The sequence below is a fragment of the Cyprinodon tularosa genome, unplaced genomic scaffold (assembly GCF_016077235.1).
Source record: "Cyprinodon tularosa strain WSP-4 unplaced genomic scaffold, ASM1607723v1 ctg12, whole genome shotgun sequence".
Taxonomy (NCBI): domain Eukaryota; kingdom Metazoa; phylum Chordata; class Actinopteri; order Cyprinodontiformes; family Cyprinodontidae; genus Cyprinodon; species Cyprinodon tularosa.
Window position 1 is genome coordinate 2569138 of NW_024038003.1, and position 16263 is coordinate 2585400.

Here is a 16263-nt window from a genome sequence, read left to right on the forward strand (position 1 = left end):
TGGTTTAACTGTAGAACTGCAACACTAAGAATGAAGAATGCCAACATTATAATCTTCATAATACTCATCACTCAGCCAATAATTGTTAACCTTCAACATAATCATAAAGAACTGGAAAATTTAATTTTTATATAATAATAATATTAACCTTATCCTTAAACTCTGTACTAACAGTAAAACCAAATTGCCTCCTGCAGTAACCTAATTACACAGATTTCTCCTGTCTATAATTTAACCATTATATGGCTGTTCTATGAGGATCTTAGAGGCATGTGAGGGAAGATAGATCATTATTGTTAAAACAAAGCCAGCATGAGTCCAAACTTCAGTTTCTTAAAAGCTATCATAGAAATACAGCAAATAGGCTATTTGATGAAAGTAAAACGTATACAAAAAAACAACAATAATTGAGAGAAGAAAATTAATAATACAGTGAATGGACTGTTCTCTTTTATAACATGCATAAATGGTTTGGTAATATTTGCAGTATCGCATGTTTTTTTTCTGTTTAAGGGTTCCCTGTGGCATCTGAAAAAATACATTAAAGGTTGTGGTTGCAGTGTCATAAATGCACCTTGCTAAGATGCAAAATGCAAAGATCCATTAACTCTGCTTCTATCTACCCTGTAGTTTACTCCTCCCCTTCATTTTCCAGGTTAACCTTCTCCCTTCCTTGATTCTGCTGTGCCTCACTTGCACTTGGTACAACACTTGAGGCAGATACTTGCAGCATAACTCTCTAACGTCATTACCACAAGGTATTTTTTTCCTTTAATTCACTACCCCCATCTCACTAAAAGTTAGCCTCATTCAGATTAAATGTTTTGTGATTGGACAGTATTTATAACAAGTAGGTCCCAAAGCCACATGGGAGAACGGTCTCCAGTTAGATCCAGGTCACAGTAAGCGGAACCACTCTACTCTGTGTGAATCAGCCCCTTCCAGCAGGTTTTGGTCCAGCTGGTTTTGTTACAAACACAATCTCACTTCACAGACAGCCTTGCCTCATCGCCTCATCCACTGCCACCTCATAGACTCAGGTAGGCACCAACACAAGTCAGTGGGTTCTGCAACATTGCTCACACACAGGTAGTAGGGAGAGCAGACATGAGACACACAGGTTAATATTTGGAAAACACTTGCCTCTAAATGTGGAAATATGTTGGAGAAAACTACAGACAAAGGTAAGTGGATTTATCAGTGATCTGCTTGCTTTGGAAGTTTAGAACACATAGATCTGAATATACTGCCAAATCTGACATAATTGCACATAACTAAATTTGCATGGCGATTTGAGTGCAGCTTTTGCAACAGAATGATTTAAGATGCCACACATGAAAATGATCACAATGATTATACCTTTTCAATAAATGCACTTGCATTGCAGAATACAATTATTATTAGTGGCAGTGCAAATACAGGCTAAGTTCCCTCAGCGTTGGTACCCACAAAGCAATGGTGGTTCACAGTTAGTGGAGTAGTTTACACAGGATTACCAGAAGGATAATCCATTTACAGCATTTAGAGACATGAGTCGCCATCTGTCTGTATTTATCTCAGCGAGGGAGCCGTCACCACCGATCCAGTTCAAACAAACAGGACAACAAATGTTAAAAAAGGAACGGGAGAAAAGTAAGAACTGCATCATTCTTCATATTATTTACTTTGCGGGTGGCCACGACAACGCGCGTATCAGACGGCAGAATTTCGGTGCGTTCACGGACCGTGGTAAATTTGCCCAATAAATGTTTTGCTGCGTGAGCCACCCACATCAAGTGGCCAATCTTTGTAGTTGTTAAAAGTTAGGGCAGGTATGTTTCATGCGTTTTAGATTAAAAGCAAAACTAAAGAGGCAGTTATTGAATATGATGAAGGAAGCTTGTTTACGTACTGCTCAGCTGCGTAAACAACGACTTACTGGTTTATTTTGGATTCTCACATAGCTGCAGTCTGTCTTAAATTAAATAAATGTGAATTTACAGAACGTGTTTTAATACTTAGTGTTGAACCCTGAACAAATAAAGAATCAGACAAGCAAATCATGACCAAATTCTCTAAAACTATGACATAGTGGAAGGAAAAAACGTTTTTATGCATGTGTCCCTTGAAAAAAATAAAACTATTGTAATTATTAAAATTCTAAAATAATGTATGATATTTTTGATGAATTTGATCTGTTAGTCCTTTTTTAACACTGACAAATTGAATATGAAACCTAGACTCCAGCTTGTTTATTACCAACAGCATGTACAAACATAAAGTGAGAGAGAGCAGTATTAGGTCGGTTGTTTAAAATACCAAAAAGAGGATAAAACATTAATTTCTTTTATTGCTTCTTTAACTTATTTATCAGTAGACCTAAAATTCAAAGTTTAAATTTATAGGCCTATCTAACAAATCAGTAAAACGAATGGTAGGGCGCTTATGGTTGGATCATATAACATTTAGCTCTACCCATCAGGTCTTATTTCTAAACTTCCCAGAGCTGGCCATTGGCAAATTAAATTGTTAAAAGGTAAAACTTACATTTTCTATCAAGCACAAATTGTCTAAACTGATAATTTTATTATTTCCCTTTTTAATAAAGCTTTACTCCTAATTATCATTAGGCTACTATTATTGGATTTAGGCACGCATTGGTCTCTTTAAATTCCAGATCCTATCCTTTGTCGGACATTTTCAGCGACGCTGCGTCACAGCGCACGTATCCTTTTTACGTAGGCAGATGAAATAATTGTCGCTACCTGTGTCAAATTGAGCGCACTGTTTGGTTTTATTCACGGGTCTGCTTGTTGGAAAGCTTCCGCCTGTGCCGTGAGTTTGAGTAATCCTGAAAGCTTTAAAGTTTAATTTTAGCAGTGATTAAGTTGCTTGGTAGTTTGTGTTGATTGCGAGAGAACTGTAAGTTTTTCTTGGTCTGAAGATATTGAAGATACTGGGTGTATACAAATGTAGGTGCTTTTTTTTGCCAAAATTAGTTCTTTAATGTGATTAATGAATGTTTTTTTATTTTTTATTTGCAAGTTTACCTTAAAGAATCTCTATTTTCTTTTTCTATTCCAGGTGTAAAAATGGTTTTGTGAACTGAAGACCCAGTGAGCAAATGCCAATCAATTTTGAAGAAAGTTTTATACAAAAACATTGATTGATGCCTTAATATAACTAATTATTTGGTGTATTGGTCCTTCCATTTTCAGCAAACAGACTCTTTTATAACATTTCTACAATTTCCTCTGACTTCACATAGACTGATTTGCAGATGATGCGAACAGACAGCAGAGGCCGAAGTGCCTCCCCACACAGAATAATATATAAATCTGACTTTCATGCTATCAAATGCTCATTTGACACTGGAGTTAGACTACCAGGAGGTACCAAACCTGCTGCTACAGTCCCCTCTGACAATCTGTCCAACACCACCAGCAGCACTGGCAGCCGAGGCCGTATCCAAAGCACCAGGGGGACCAAAATAAGAGACAACATTTTTCTTCAAATGGACAGCCAGCAATCAAGACAAGATGGTGCTTCAACTACAGGTTCTGTTTCCACACCACTCCTTTATGCTCCACACCCAAGCGTCCAACTCCAGACGTCTCCTTTCCTTGAATCAATCATGAGTTCCTCCCCCTCGTTTGTTAAAAGTCTGAAAAGTATTTCGTCCACAGAAAAACTGCTACAAGACAAACCGTCCAGATCAGAGAAAAAAGTAGACGTTGATAGAGTTGCTCTGGCTCAGAAGTTTACCGTGACTCGGCGGCTGTTTGAGAATAAAATGTTGGAGGTCGGGGGAATGGGGGCACAGGTTTTAAAAACTCAGATCGTCAGGGGGAGCAAGGGGGTTGCAGATTTGAAAGATGTAGAAAAGGTGCCAGATGCAAGTGAGAAAATTCCAGTCAAAGAGGATGGTGGATTAGGTAAAGATGGTTCCATAGACACAAAGCCCCCTCAAGTGGAGTCACCGATGAGGCTTTCTGAATCTCCAGTATTAAATGGACCTGTTGATGCTGCAGCATCACAATCAACAGATGAGAGAGAAGCCTGTTTGGGTCCTGAGGAGACACTAAGGGCAGAACTAGTCAATGTAAAGAATGATTCTTCAGAAAGTGATGAGAATGAAGAAGTGAAAGTGCAGGAGGACAAAAGCTGGGCAGAAGGGGAGACTGAAACACATCTGGACAAAGCTGCTCAGGATGATCAGGAAGCCTTGGTAGATGACGTCTTTGAGGAGGCCTCTGTGGACTCAGGAACTCTTCGTGGATTAAGGGTGAGGGAAGTTGAATTTTTCACTTCTTCAGAACCCCATGAAGAGTTATCAGAGGACATGCAATGGAAAACAACTGGGAATGGAGGGGAAAGCAGAGGAGACAAGTATCAGCAGGTGAACAAGCAAAGGGAGGGTGGAAGGGAGGAGCAACACAGGCATTTCACTGCACAAACTCAGAAGCCAAGAGAAAAAAGTGATAACATGGAAAAAGACATTGGAGAATGTGCTACTGGATTAGAGAAGTTAATGATCCAAGAGATATATTCTGATAAGGAAGGAGAGGAAAAAGTGAAAGGTGTAGAAGAATCTAAATACAGTCAAAGAAAAGAAATGAAAGAAATCACAACATCTGATCTACAAGAAAATGTTGTCACTGAGATAATTAAGTACGCTACATGTAGAGGTACTGGTGATGCGGGAGGAGGAGGCAAAGAGGACCAAACAGAATCTGAAGGAGTCTGTGGGATTGAGAACAAAGCTTTTTGGTATGATCAGGACTCGCTGTCCCATCCAGAGATCTCAGAATTACCACAACAAGAGCAGGAAAGCTCCATGAAGGGAGAAAAGCTTGTAGTGGAATATGAGGAAATTCCTGGTTTGCCTGAACTGGACTGTCAGGATGACGATCCACTAGAGGCTGCAAAGAGGAAGGTCAGGTTCTCCACAGCACCAATCAAGGTATGTTTATCATAGAGAGTATAACACCACTCTCACCCGTTTAAGTAGATTTACACATGTAAAGGATACTAAAAACAGTTTATTTCACGTTTTTGGAACAGTCAGCTCCATCCCCTTTAAAATATTGCAGAAGAGGTTCAGCCTGAAGCTACATTTTTAATCTTTTAGAGGAGGAGAACAGACAGGAGCCTACATGCCTCGCTCTGTCAGCACGCTGCTCCAAGCTGCTTTTAGATAAATGAAATAAAAATCATAGATACAGACAGAGGAATCTATTGCTACTGCTGCTAAAGATGGGAGAAAAGTCAAAAAATGTATCCATGAGACCTGATTGAAAACATATTTTGTGTATTCCTTTAGTGACAAAAATGCATAGAACTGTATGTCATTTTGAAATTGCACAAAGTTACTCTTTAGACTTTTCCTTCTTGTACTGTAAATCTAGTTTGTCCATTAGCCTCTCTTATGCTTTCTTGACTTTCGCTCATACCATGGGTGTTCTATAGGATTTAGATCAGAGTACTGTGCATCCCAGGGAAGGAGTTGGATTTTTTTATTTGGCAAATCTTTTCTGTTTTGATTAGACTATATTTACTTTTCCTCTTGAAAGAACTAATAATCAGCATTTAACTATTAACCTGCAGAACCTTCAAACCTCTAAAATCCATGATTCAATGCTTCATAACAAGGTTCCCAGGATACTTAAAGGAGAAACTGGCTAAGAGCATCACAGGTCCTCCAATCAACTTCACAGTGGCCTAAAATGTTTCTACTGTCCAAATGGAGTTAATCAAATTCAAAATGTTAAGTTTAGTTTTCCCTGAAACAGCTGGTTGGCAAGCTAATGGTATTACATGGAACTTCTAAACTCCAAAGACTCCAATTTTTTCTGCAGATTATATAAGGGAGATGTATTTTTTTTAACCATGAAAAGGTCAACTTTGTCACCTTTCCAGATAAAGATACACAATATATCTAACTACACTCATCATCATGGTATAATTGTGTGTACCAGTGTGATAAGATGCTCTGACATTATTGGAAATCATATTCAGTTTTTTCATTGGCTGAAATGCTCAAGCTCATGGAGGATGGTAGACTATTCCCTAATGAAGGTCAACATCTTCGCTTATAACTGGGCTTGATTTTTTTTGTTATTCTTTATTTCTACCCAAGGGAAAGGATATTACTTATTAGACATTCCAGGAAACCTTCAAATGAAAGTGTGAATAAGAAGAAAATACTTGAATAGTGCTTATTTCAAAGCAAAATTCCTTCCAGTAATTTACAGTGATTATTTTTCTATGTCTGTTTTTCTCCACTTAACTGCAACCTAATTAAAGGTTGACATTTTCATTAGATTTGTCTGTGAGACTGTGGTAAATTCAAGATGCAGATTTTGCAGTATGTAGTATCCAGTATCATGCCAGGACATTGGAGATTTTTAGCAATACTGTAATTTTGCTTGTACCATATGCTCACTGTAACACATCCCCGAGTCTCTCGCCTCTCACACTGTCATTGACAGATTTTTCAGGCATAAACAGTGTCTTGTGGTGTCAATAACTGCAGATGGTTCTTTTTACAGTTGGCTCATCTATTAAAATGATTGTGCAAAACAGGAATATCTGCAGACCAGTGCTTTCTTTTTAATCAGAATTTGATGAACTGAAGCTGAGCCCTCTACAGTTTTGTTTGAACAGGACATTTCTTGTATTTTCAGGTGTACAGCACATACTCTAATGAAGTCTATGACCGTCACAATGAGGACATTGATCCAGTGTCTGCCTCAGCTGAATTTGAGCTGGAAAAGAGAGTAGAGAGGATGGATGTCTTTCCAGTGGAAATAGAAAAGGGTTTGTGTCCACGTCCTCCCATTTTGTGCCTATTCATTGCTTGATATCCATGGGGTAATGTCTAAGTCAGCAAAGGTTTAAATGCCTCCTCATAAAGTTGTTTTGTCACCATTGTTTGCAGGAGTGGACGGTCTGGGCATCAGTATCATCGGAATGGGTGTGGGAGCTGATCAGGGGCTGGAAAAACTGGGAATCTTTGTCAAAACAATCACTGAAGGAGGAGCAACACACAAAGACGGAAGGTATATTTGCAGATAATTGGTTTGAAATTTTAATTGTGGGGGGGAAAAATGCATTTCTAGGCTTTTTGGTCTTTGTGTTTGGGCTTTTTAGGATTCAGGTCAACGACCAGATTGTGGAAGTGGACAGCATAAGCTTGGTTGGAGTTTCCCAGCTGTTTGCAGCTACAGTCCTTAAAAACACATCAGGCTTGGTCAAGTAAGTAAAAATCTCTTTACTATTATATTTGGGAGCTTCTAATCAGAGTGACAGTTTGACCTGAATGCTGGTGATAATAAAATATGTATCACTGTAGACTTTTCAGACTTCCAAAGGTTTATTATAAGATGAATTTATTTTTAGATGAAACAATGGCAATGAGATAAATATAACTTCCCATCTTTTTTTTTTCCTCTGAGATGTAGAGGAAAAAAGGGTGTAAAAATAGAATTTACACATTAGAATTTGCAATTGTCTATTTTGACTTTATGATGGCTAAACTTAAAGAATTAATTGCAACACATATATGCTTTCTTAGGTGTGATGATGTCCCTAAGGGGGTCTGTTGTATACACTGGTGTCATTCTCTGAGCTTATTAATCAATCATCACTTTCATTAGCAACACCTGTTTCATATTTAAGCTGCTGGAGGCTGTCCTAAGATGCCCAGGTGGGTCAGTGTTAAAGACTGATTAGGTGGGACTGATTAATTGATTCTGTTGTAGGTTTTTGATTGGTCGAGAGAAAGAGGGGGTGGAAAGTGAGGTGGCACGACTCATCAATGAGAGTCTAGAAATGGAGAATACAAAAAAGGTTTGTTTAGTAGATGAAAATCAGTTCTTGTATAGAAAACAGGAATTGCTTTGACGTTTGTTTATCTTTACCTGATTTGAAGAGGGAAAGCAGAAGCAGTGGAGATGAAGACGATGATGATGACAGTGTATCAGAGAGAGACTCAGTCTTTGAAGATGAGGAAGGGGAGATGGATGAAGAGGAGGATGTGTCTGTCTTGTCTAGTCTGGAAAACTACCAACTCTGTCTCAAATACCAGCAGGTATGGGTTCTTAATTGGATGTTTTTTGTTATCATTGTATTATTTATAAATTTTGGAGGGTAATGTCTCCATCACCTACTGAGTTTACAGGACAAAATGGTTGTACAGCAGACCTGGTACAAATAATGAAATGTTAGTGAAAAATAAAATATCATTGTTCAAGTATTCAGTAATCCATAATTACAGTAGATTTTTCCTGGTTTGTGATTTCTTCACACAATCTGACCTTAAAATCCTAAATTGGCACCTTGACCTGCATGAGGAACTTAATCATGGGAGTAGGAGAAAGCTAGAATAAAATTAATGATTTTAAGTGAGTAATGGATTATTCAAATAATTGTCAACTAATGTAGTAATCGCATGGTTAACATGAGCATAAAGACTCTAAAACATGTCTTTAGCTTAAAGGGTAACCCACTCAAATGAGATATTTGACTGAAATTATAAAAAAATATATATATGTAGTAGTTTTGCATTGAAGATGAACTTTTTTTTCATCCATTGAAATTCTGTCTCCAGAAGTCCTAAAAGAGCATACATTTAGCTTTAACTGCTTTAAATTCTGTGTAAAATCTTCTTGAAGGATCTGATTATTAATCGGGGGGAAAAAATCAACAGATTAATCAATTAGCAGAATAGTTATTTGCCGCCCTAACTAAAAGAAATATTAACACTTGTTTAATGAGGTTATTTTCTCTTATGACGGCATGGATAGTACTTTACAATCAACTTCTCCAAACATCTTGTTTGAAAATGCAAAATGCCGAGAAATGTCTCTGGCTGCTAATGATGGTTTTCTTGTTTAGTGTGTATCAATTCACACAGCCTGCTTTTTTTTAACTTGAGGATTTAACGTGGTTGAAATGGGTTTGTCATTTTCAGATCAATCCTTAGATGTCGGAGCCATTAGAGCTTTACTTGGTTCTCCTTTAGTGGGAGTTTCACCACCGCTCATAGGTTTTTATAATATAGCAGAGATTTTTGTGACTTGTTTATGTTTGCAAATGCCAAATTTTAAATGCCATTAAAAAGCATGTTGATACTTGTATTCTTATTACCATTTACTATATTTTTAAACTGTGGTACAAGTTTTCATCATTGTCCCCAAACTGATTCATATGCATTCATCTTTAAAGCTTCAGGCCAAATTGAGAAGCAGAACGACTCGATTGCGTCGGGCCAAAGAGAAGGTAGGTGAGATTTGAGACTTGCACACAACCTGATCACTGAACTCATTGTAATACACTACCTTTGTGTCCAAATTTGGAAACAGCCTGACCCATTTAACTAGGTATGAGATGGCTCATACCCAGTTATTAGGACACGGGCCTTGTTCCAACTCTCCGCCACGTCAGTGCCACTTTCCAGCCTGTGACTTGATGTAATCACTGCTGTCATAGAACTGGGTTTTCAAAGCTTTTCAAGTGGAAAAATATAACTTTTATCTATCCAGTTGTCAAATATGACTACTTTTATGTGTTGAAACTGTTTGAAGCACTCCTGAAGGAATAATCTTTAATGCAAAAATACAAAGATGTGCACTAGAGGATATGTATATATGTTTTTTTTTGCTGTTGTTCTGCCAGTTAAAGGCATGGGAGAAGCAGCAGGCCCGTTGGCAGAACCTGAAAGCCAAGTTGGAACAAAAAGCACAGGATGGAGAGGAGAAAGCTGAGAAACTAGAGAGGTACAGTGATGGCTTGTCATAAATATATTAACCAAGTGTAGACTTCAGGCTTAACACTGGAACCGAAGAGGGCCAATCCCCATAGAACCACCAGAGGGTCCCATTGTGACCATATGTGCATAAAATGCCTTATAGAGGCTTTTTTTTTTTTTTTTAGAAAGCATATGAAATGGATGTTGATGTGTAGAGTAGTTACTAAAGCAAATTATTTTAATTTAAAAAAATGTGTGAGAGCATCAGCTGATTCTGCCTAACCCCATGTCTGTCAGCTTTTTAGTTTTGAGCCCAAATGGAACTATTGCAAAAGGAGATTTTTGTTTATCCTGTTGTAATTTATCACTTTCATTCTTTAAACATCAAATATTATAAGCAGGTACAGATTTGCTGAAATACGCCTTTTGGACTTGCTGTTTAAATCCAGAGGTTCTCATTTTATCACCTAACAGTCTGGAAGTGGCGAGCAACATCGCAAGATATTGTACTATGAAGTTAATTTTAATATGGTTTTCCAAACCAAACGCAACTTTCCAAAAAAAATAAAAAATTTGGATTAGTTTATGGAATTTTCCAAGCTTTGGACAAGCTCAACATATGTGTGTAATTTAATTATTAATGTGGACATATTTTTTAGTAATTTAATTATTTCCAAAAAGGTTAAAGTGACTACACATAAAGGGATCATTTATTTACTCTTATTCTAAAGAGTCCGCATTTCTCATGTTTTAATTTAAGTTTTCTACTTGTATTTTATTGGTAAAGGCAGTAGTGATGCTTTAGCTGTGGAAATGGACCATTTCCTTTTTGTCTTAATCCTTAGGCAGGTTGATGTAAATTAGACCTTATTCTGTTTAAATTTCCTTTTATCCAGCATAGTCTTCCCAATTTTATGTGCTCATATTTCAAATCTCTTCTCCCTCTTTTTCACATCTCTAACCTCTAAATAGAATCAGAGCTGCCACATTCTCTCAATCAGGTGAAATCTGGATTTATGGTGAAATTCAGTTTAATCCAATTAAAGAAATGCTTTTATTCTCATCAGCAACATGGTTGCCATGGCAACAAACAAGCTAAGCTACGGCTGCTAAGTAAGCAGTATTTTATATTCCTATTCAGTGGGTTAAAAATAATCCCCTTGGTTGTCTAGGTATAGATGATCATCAATAGATAAACAAACGCATTATAACTGAAGAGCTATTGTTGAAAGTATTACCACAATTTATGAAAACTAAATCCAGTGGGGTAATTTAAGAAAGTTGTGGAACGGGGATGAAAGTGGAGCTTTGGTGGATCTGGTGTTAAGACCTTTGTCAACATTAGGATTGTTTTCTTTTTTTAAATAAGAACATGTTAATAAGACTTTCTTTAATTATCAGCTATTGGCAAGAGGCCCAGGCACTATGTCGAGTTGTGAGCCAGCGATTAGCTGATACCCAGAGCCAAACAGAAAGCCTGGAGGTCAAGTACAGCAAAGCCAAGAAACTGGTTAGAGATTACCAGAGCAGGTATGATGGAAATGTCTTAAATGTATAGTGGAGGATTTTCATGATTTTGCTTTTAAAAAGACCTGCCCTCTCCACTTAAAAAAAATAATAAATAAAAAATTATGCGCCTGCACAATCCTGTACTCGTTTCCAAGAGGGAATGCCTAATGAACGCATGTGAAAGCGTGCACGAGCCCAATTCTCCTCGTGCACGCTCTGTTTAAAAGTTTCTGTATGCATCACTTATACAGGCTTACTTTTCTAAAAGATTTGCAATTTTTCCACTAAGTCAGACTCATCAGCGGTAATTGAAAAGGGGGACGAGCACGTAGGACTGCCTTACATAAACATATCAGAATGATTGACAATTAGGAGGACCACTTATTTTGATGATCCACTCAGAAAAAGAACACCCTCTACTATACCTTTAATCTTTCCTACTGTATAAACTACCTTAAATGAGTTTCTCTGTTGGGGTATTAAAGTAACCATTAAAAACATCTTAATTCTCCACTCAGAGAGGATGAGATGGATAGAAAACTTGCAGATCTGAGGAATGAAATGGAAGAAAGAGAAAAGCATTACAAGGAAATGGTAGAAAGGCTACAAATCAAGGTAAAGCGAGATTTCCTAATTGTGGATTTATTCCCCACATGGCTTCTGTTTCATCATTATTTTATCCTGTTTATCAGATGGCAAAGCTTGAAGGTAAAGATTTTGAAATGGAGAAAAGCAACCATACTGCAGACTCTTCAGTTACAGGTAAGCATCAGCATAGGTTACAAATTGACCTCTTCCTCATGTTTCACTGATTTTGTGGCTACTAGATGATTCTAAAAAATGGATCCAAAATATGGCAAAGTTATGAAAGAAAAGTAGGGCCAGAGTGACTTGATCACACCAAGTCAGCAAAGGTGAAATGTTGAGAATAAGATGGAACCATCAATAAGAAGTTTAATCTCCAGCTTAAAAATGGCAGCCAACAGCGCACAGTTAAGCAGATGGTTGTTTATGTATACGTCCACTAAGGTTATCAACTTATTCTTAAAACAGTCTCCAACTTTTTTTTTTGACAGTTTGAAGTTATTCTCAGTATTATATTTCAACTTTATTTGACATTATGACTTTATTTGCTACACTTCTTTATTCTCAACATTTTGATGTAATTCAATGACATTTCAACTTTACAGATTTAGTGAGGAAGAGGGGAGAACAATTTCTTGCTCTATTTTATATATTTTTTTTTTATTCTTACTCTGACTCCAATACGAAGTGGCTAATATAGTGGTCTAATTGCTCCTGCTCCTAATGGTAAAATAGATTTTTTTTCCCCTGATCCCATTTGTATGGTGATGCATGAAAGAACGTGTCAAAATTAATATTTAATTTTCCCTCTTTAAACATATTAACCAAACCTATTCATATTCATTCAGTTTTCACTTATTAAAATCAGACAAGTGATAGAAGGCACACACGTGGACAATCTGAAAACATGTCATTTTGGTTAAACTACCTGTAGCATACTTTTTTTTTTTTTTTCCTAGAATAAAAATATGGTTGCATCTTAGAAAATCACACTTCCCTAGCATTCAACTGTCTATTTTCTCAGATTGGTATCTTCCAGTTCCTAATACTGGACGCCTTGACTCCAGTGCTCAAATAGCCAGAGCTCAGCTTGCCCAGAAATCAAAGCGCAACCCTCCGTCTAGGGAGAAACTCAGAGAGAGCTTCAAAAAACAGGTAAGTCAGAACAAAAAGGGTGATTGTTTATTTTTATTTTTTTCCCAGTTGAACCATACTTATTCCAAATGATTGCCCTGTTTTCTGTTATAGCAGGAGGAAGTTTCCCTCACACCAAAGGAGAGTCAGCCTCTTCTCACTGCCATTGCAGTCGAAAGCAACAGAAGTGAACTGTCTAATACCTCCACTTCCCCAGCACTTAGTCTACAGCCTACCAGCACCTCCCTCTTACCAACTCCTTCCATCTACGTCACTGATGTGGTCACACCCTCTCCATCTAAATCTTCAACATCCAGAAAAACCAAAAAGATATTTCCAGACTTCAGGTAGATTGTTTTTTTTCCCCCAAACATTTCTCCATAGTTTGTTTAAGCTCTGCAATTCTTGTTTTTTGGTATGTTTTTTTTTAGTGGCCTTCGGAAGTCTCTCGGTAGAAAGACGAGTGAAAAACGCAGCAGGAGATCGACCGATAGCAGGTGTGAAAATCTAATTTAATCCCAAAATTACTGAATGCAGGGAAAAAAATATTGAAAATGATAATTGGGTTATAATGTACTATGATAGGCTGCCTGTTCTGAAGTGATTTCACTTTTTTTAAAGGTATTTTCAGGATTTCGTACATCTTACAATTTCATACATATTGGATGTGTATGAAACTCATTTGGCTCTTGTTTCTGCTGACTGTTGAGATAAAAGCAATTGATGCAAAAGTAATTTAGAATAATTTTTTTTTTTCTTTTTTCACATTATATTGCTACAGCCATAGTAGAACTTCATATAAATCCTCAAATGGCAGTGTTAAAGTTTTTGTTTTGGGGGTAAAATTATGCCAAACATTACCTGTGAACAATTTTTTTCCTGTAAAGTTAGAATTTCATGAGATGGTTGCAGTGATAAAAATTGACTGTCTGTCTCCAGGGGATCATGTGGTGATTTAATCGATGAGCCGACACTTGTGTCCCCATCTGTTTCGGTGACTTCGATGCCCTCTTGCCTGCACCTTCCCTGGTTTGGGGATAGAGGGAAAGAAAAGGAAGGGGAGGAAGAAAGCAGGGAAAGGTTGCGGTCCGTGTCCAGCAGCAGTTTGCCCTATCTCACCACCACAGGCAGAAGAGATCAGGTAAGGAGCATCCAGCACCCTTTTTATGGTGGGGTTCCCTGATTCTAAGCAGACTATGCTCCCAAATTCCTCTTTCTGTTTTTCAATTCTGGTGGGCACATCTTGTTAAACAGTTTTACTCTAAAAAAAAAATACACATGCATGGGTAAGCATGCATTAGCTGTAAAGTATGTAGGTAGTCTAGAATTCTTTCTTCTGTTTCTAGAGCATTGGCTCCCCAATGGGCAGCTCCAGCATGGTGGGCCATGTCTCTGATCACTCCCTTTCTGGACAGTCTCACACTTACATCTTTTCCTCCTCTGAGGTAAGACTGTCCTCTACCTCCTTTTCTTTTAGCTTTCTTCTCTCTCCATGGAGCACCCGGTCTAGACAGTTTTCCCAAATGTCTTCTTCTTTAATTAGTTTCCTTTTTCTTCTGTGCTTCTCTTGTCTCCCGTCAGACTTTAGACGAATATCCAATTCCCAACAACAACAACAATCATTGGCAGGGCCAGCCCACCTCAGAGTGGAACAACCAACAGGTGTGTCTGTGGTTACTCAGTTTGGACATGGAGCGGTACACCTCAGAGTTCACTGCCAAGGGAGTGGATGGAATGCAATTGCTAAATATGGACGGTCAGAAACTCAAGGTGAGGAAAAATGCTAAAGCCCACTTTTTACTTCTGAAATTAAATTTAAATGTCTGTAACGTTAAAGTGTACTTTTTTTTCTTTACATTTATACCTTTTCAAATAAATGTAGTTTTGTAACTGCAAAGCTCAATATATTTTATTAGACCTATGGAATAGAACTTGAGGTGGTGTATAGGATGTAAGTAAAAGGATGCATAGCTTTGTCAGATTGTTGGTTCTTTTTTTTTCTTTTTTTTTTCAAAGTGGTGAAATGCATTTTTAAAAAGCCTCTGCAAATCACTACTTTGCAGAACCAACCTTTGCTTCAACATGGGGGTAGTTCTCTACCCGTCTTGCACCGTCTGACTTATTTTTGCCCATTTAACTAACAGCTCACACACTGGATGGAGAGCATTATTGAACTAAAGGTTTTTTTGTTTTTTTGTTTCCAGCTGGATTTTGACTAGTCTGATATGGATAGGCTTTAACCTAAATTAATCCTCTGTATGTCTGGTAGTATATATTTTAGGTCCTACAGAAAGATGAACCTCCACTTTAGTCTTTTGCTGCCTTGAACTGGGTTTCTGCGATAATTGCATTGTTTTAAGATTTTCTTTTATTTAGTTCTTTCCAAATGTTTACTTGCTGCAAGTCCACTGATTTCTTCTTATGCTTATAAACCAAGTATTAAATCCTCCTTTTTCATTTATAGGCCCTTGGTGTATTAAGTCAAAATGACCGCTCTGTTCTCAAGAGGAAACTAAAGGAAATGAGAAGAGAGGAGAGGGATCAGAAGAAGGAAGAAAAGAAGCTAAAGGAAGGTGAAAGCAAAGGGAGGGCAAGGAAGCTGAGTGACAAAGCTGTAAATAATTCAGAAGGGTGGGGCAAAACTGTTAGAACAGAATCCCTGCTTTGAAGGAGGTAAAAACCACATGCAGCACCAGCATTTTTTTTTTTTTTAAGATCTGTTATTTTTGTGCTCATAGAAATGCTTTACACGTCTTTTAAGATGCATGATCAAGGGAAGGGTTAAATTTGAATCTCTAAACAGCAGTTGTGGATTTCAGCATCATGATTCAAACAGAAATTAAATGTTTTTAACTGGAAAGGGTCACTTGTCTTGTATTGATGTTTTTGTTTTTTTAATCTTAATTTATTCTTGGAATGATTTTCTTGTTTTTATTGTATGATGATTTCTGCACACAGAAATTTGCTGTAAATGTTTTCTGTTTAATAAATAATGCTTTAAACTCAATCATTGTTTTAAATTCTCATTCAACAAAACACAAAATAAGAACACAAGAAAATATAACTTTATTTGAAATAGTTCAATACGTTATACTAACACATTTGATCTGTGCATTAGAACAAAGCTTTAATGTATGGCAACACATTTACTATACATAGTCAGAGGCCTAAAAATAAAAAGTTGTGGCATGAAGAAAAATGCTATTTGCATTGATGTGCCAAATATAATTGGGTGATCCCAAGATGGGAAAATATACACATTTGAACTTTGCATTTTCTGTTCCTACTAATATATACATGGGCGT

The 16263-nt window shown here is 37.3% G+C and overlaps 1 protein-coding gene across 5 annotated transcripts; it reads left to right on the top strand.

Moving 5' to 3' along the window:
* Positions 1 to 1054: 1054 nt before the first annotated feature.
* On the top strand, positions 1055 to 15965 carry LOC119773865 (neurabin-1-like). 5 transcript variants are annotated; one of them, XM_038271070.1, is made up of 20 exons: positions 1528 to 1632; positions 3064 to 3095; positions 3198 to 4942; positions 6666 to 6798; positions 6920 to 7040; positions 7132 to 7236; positions 7743 to 7830; positions 7913 to 8071; positions 9208 to 9261; positions 9658 to 9758; positions 11132 to 11260; positions 11758 to 11854; positions 11932 to 12001; positions 12849 to 12979; positions 13073 to 13305; positions 13390 to 13455; positions 13898 to 14099; positions 14305 to 14403; positions 14540 to 14728; positions 15423 to 15965. In XM_038271070.1, exons 3-20 carry the CDS (start codon positions 3260 to 3262, stop codon positions 15624 to 15626), a joined length of 3864 nt encoding a protein of 1287 aa, XP_038126998.1. In that variant the 5' UTR covers positions 1528 to 1632; positions 3064 to 3095; positions 3198 to 3259; the 3' UTR covers positions 15627 to 15965. The 5 variants fall into 5 exon arrangements, with proteins under 5 accessions (XP_038126989.1, XP_038126980.1, XP_038127007.1 ...); XM_038271061.1 differs by lacking the exon at positions 1528 to 1632 and adding an exon at positions 1055 to 1184 and having other exon boundaries at positions 3064 to 4942; XM_038271052.1 differs by having other exon boundaries at positions 1507 to 1632; positions 3064 to 4942.
* The last annotated feature ends 298 nt before the right edge of the window (positions 15966 to 16263 follow it).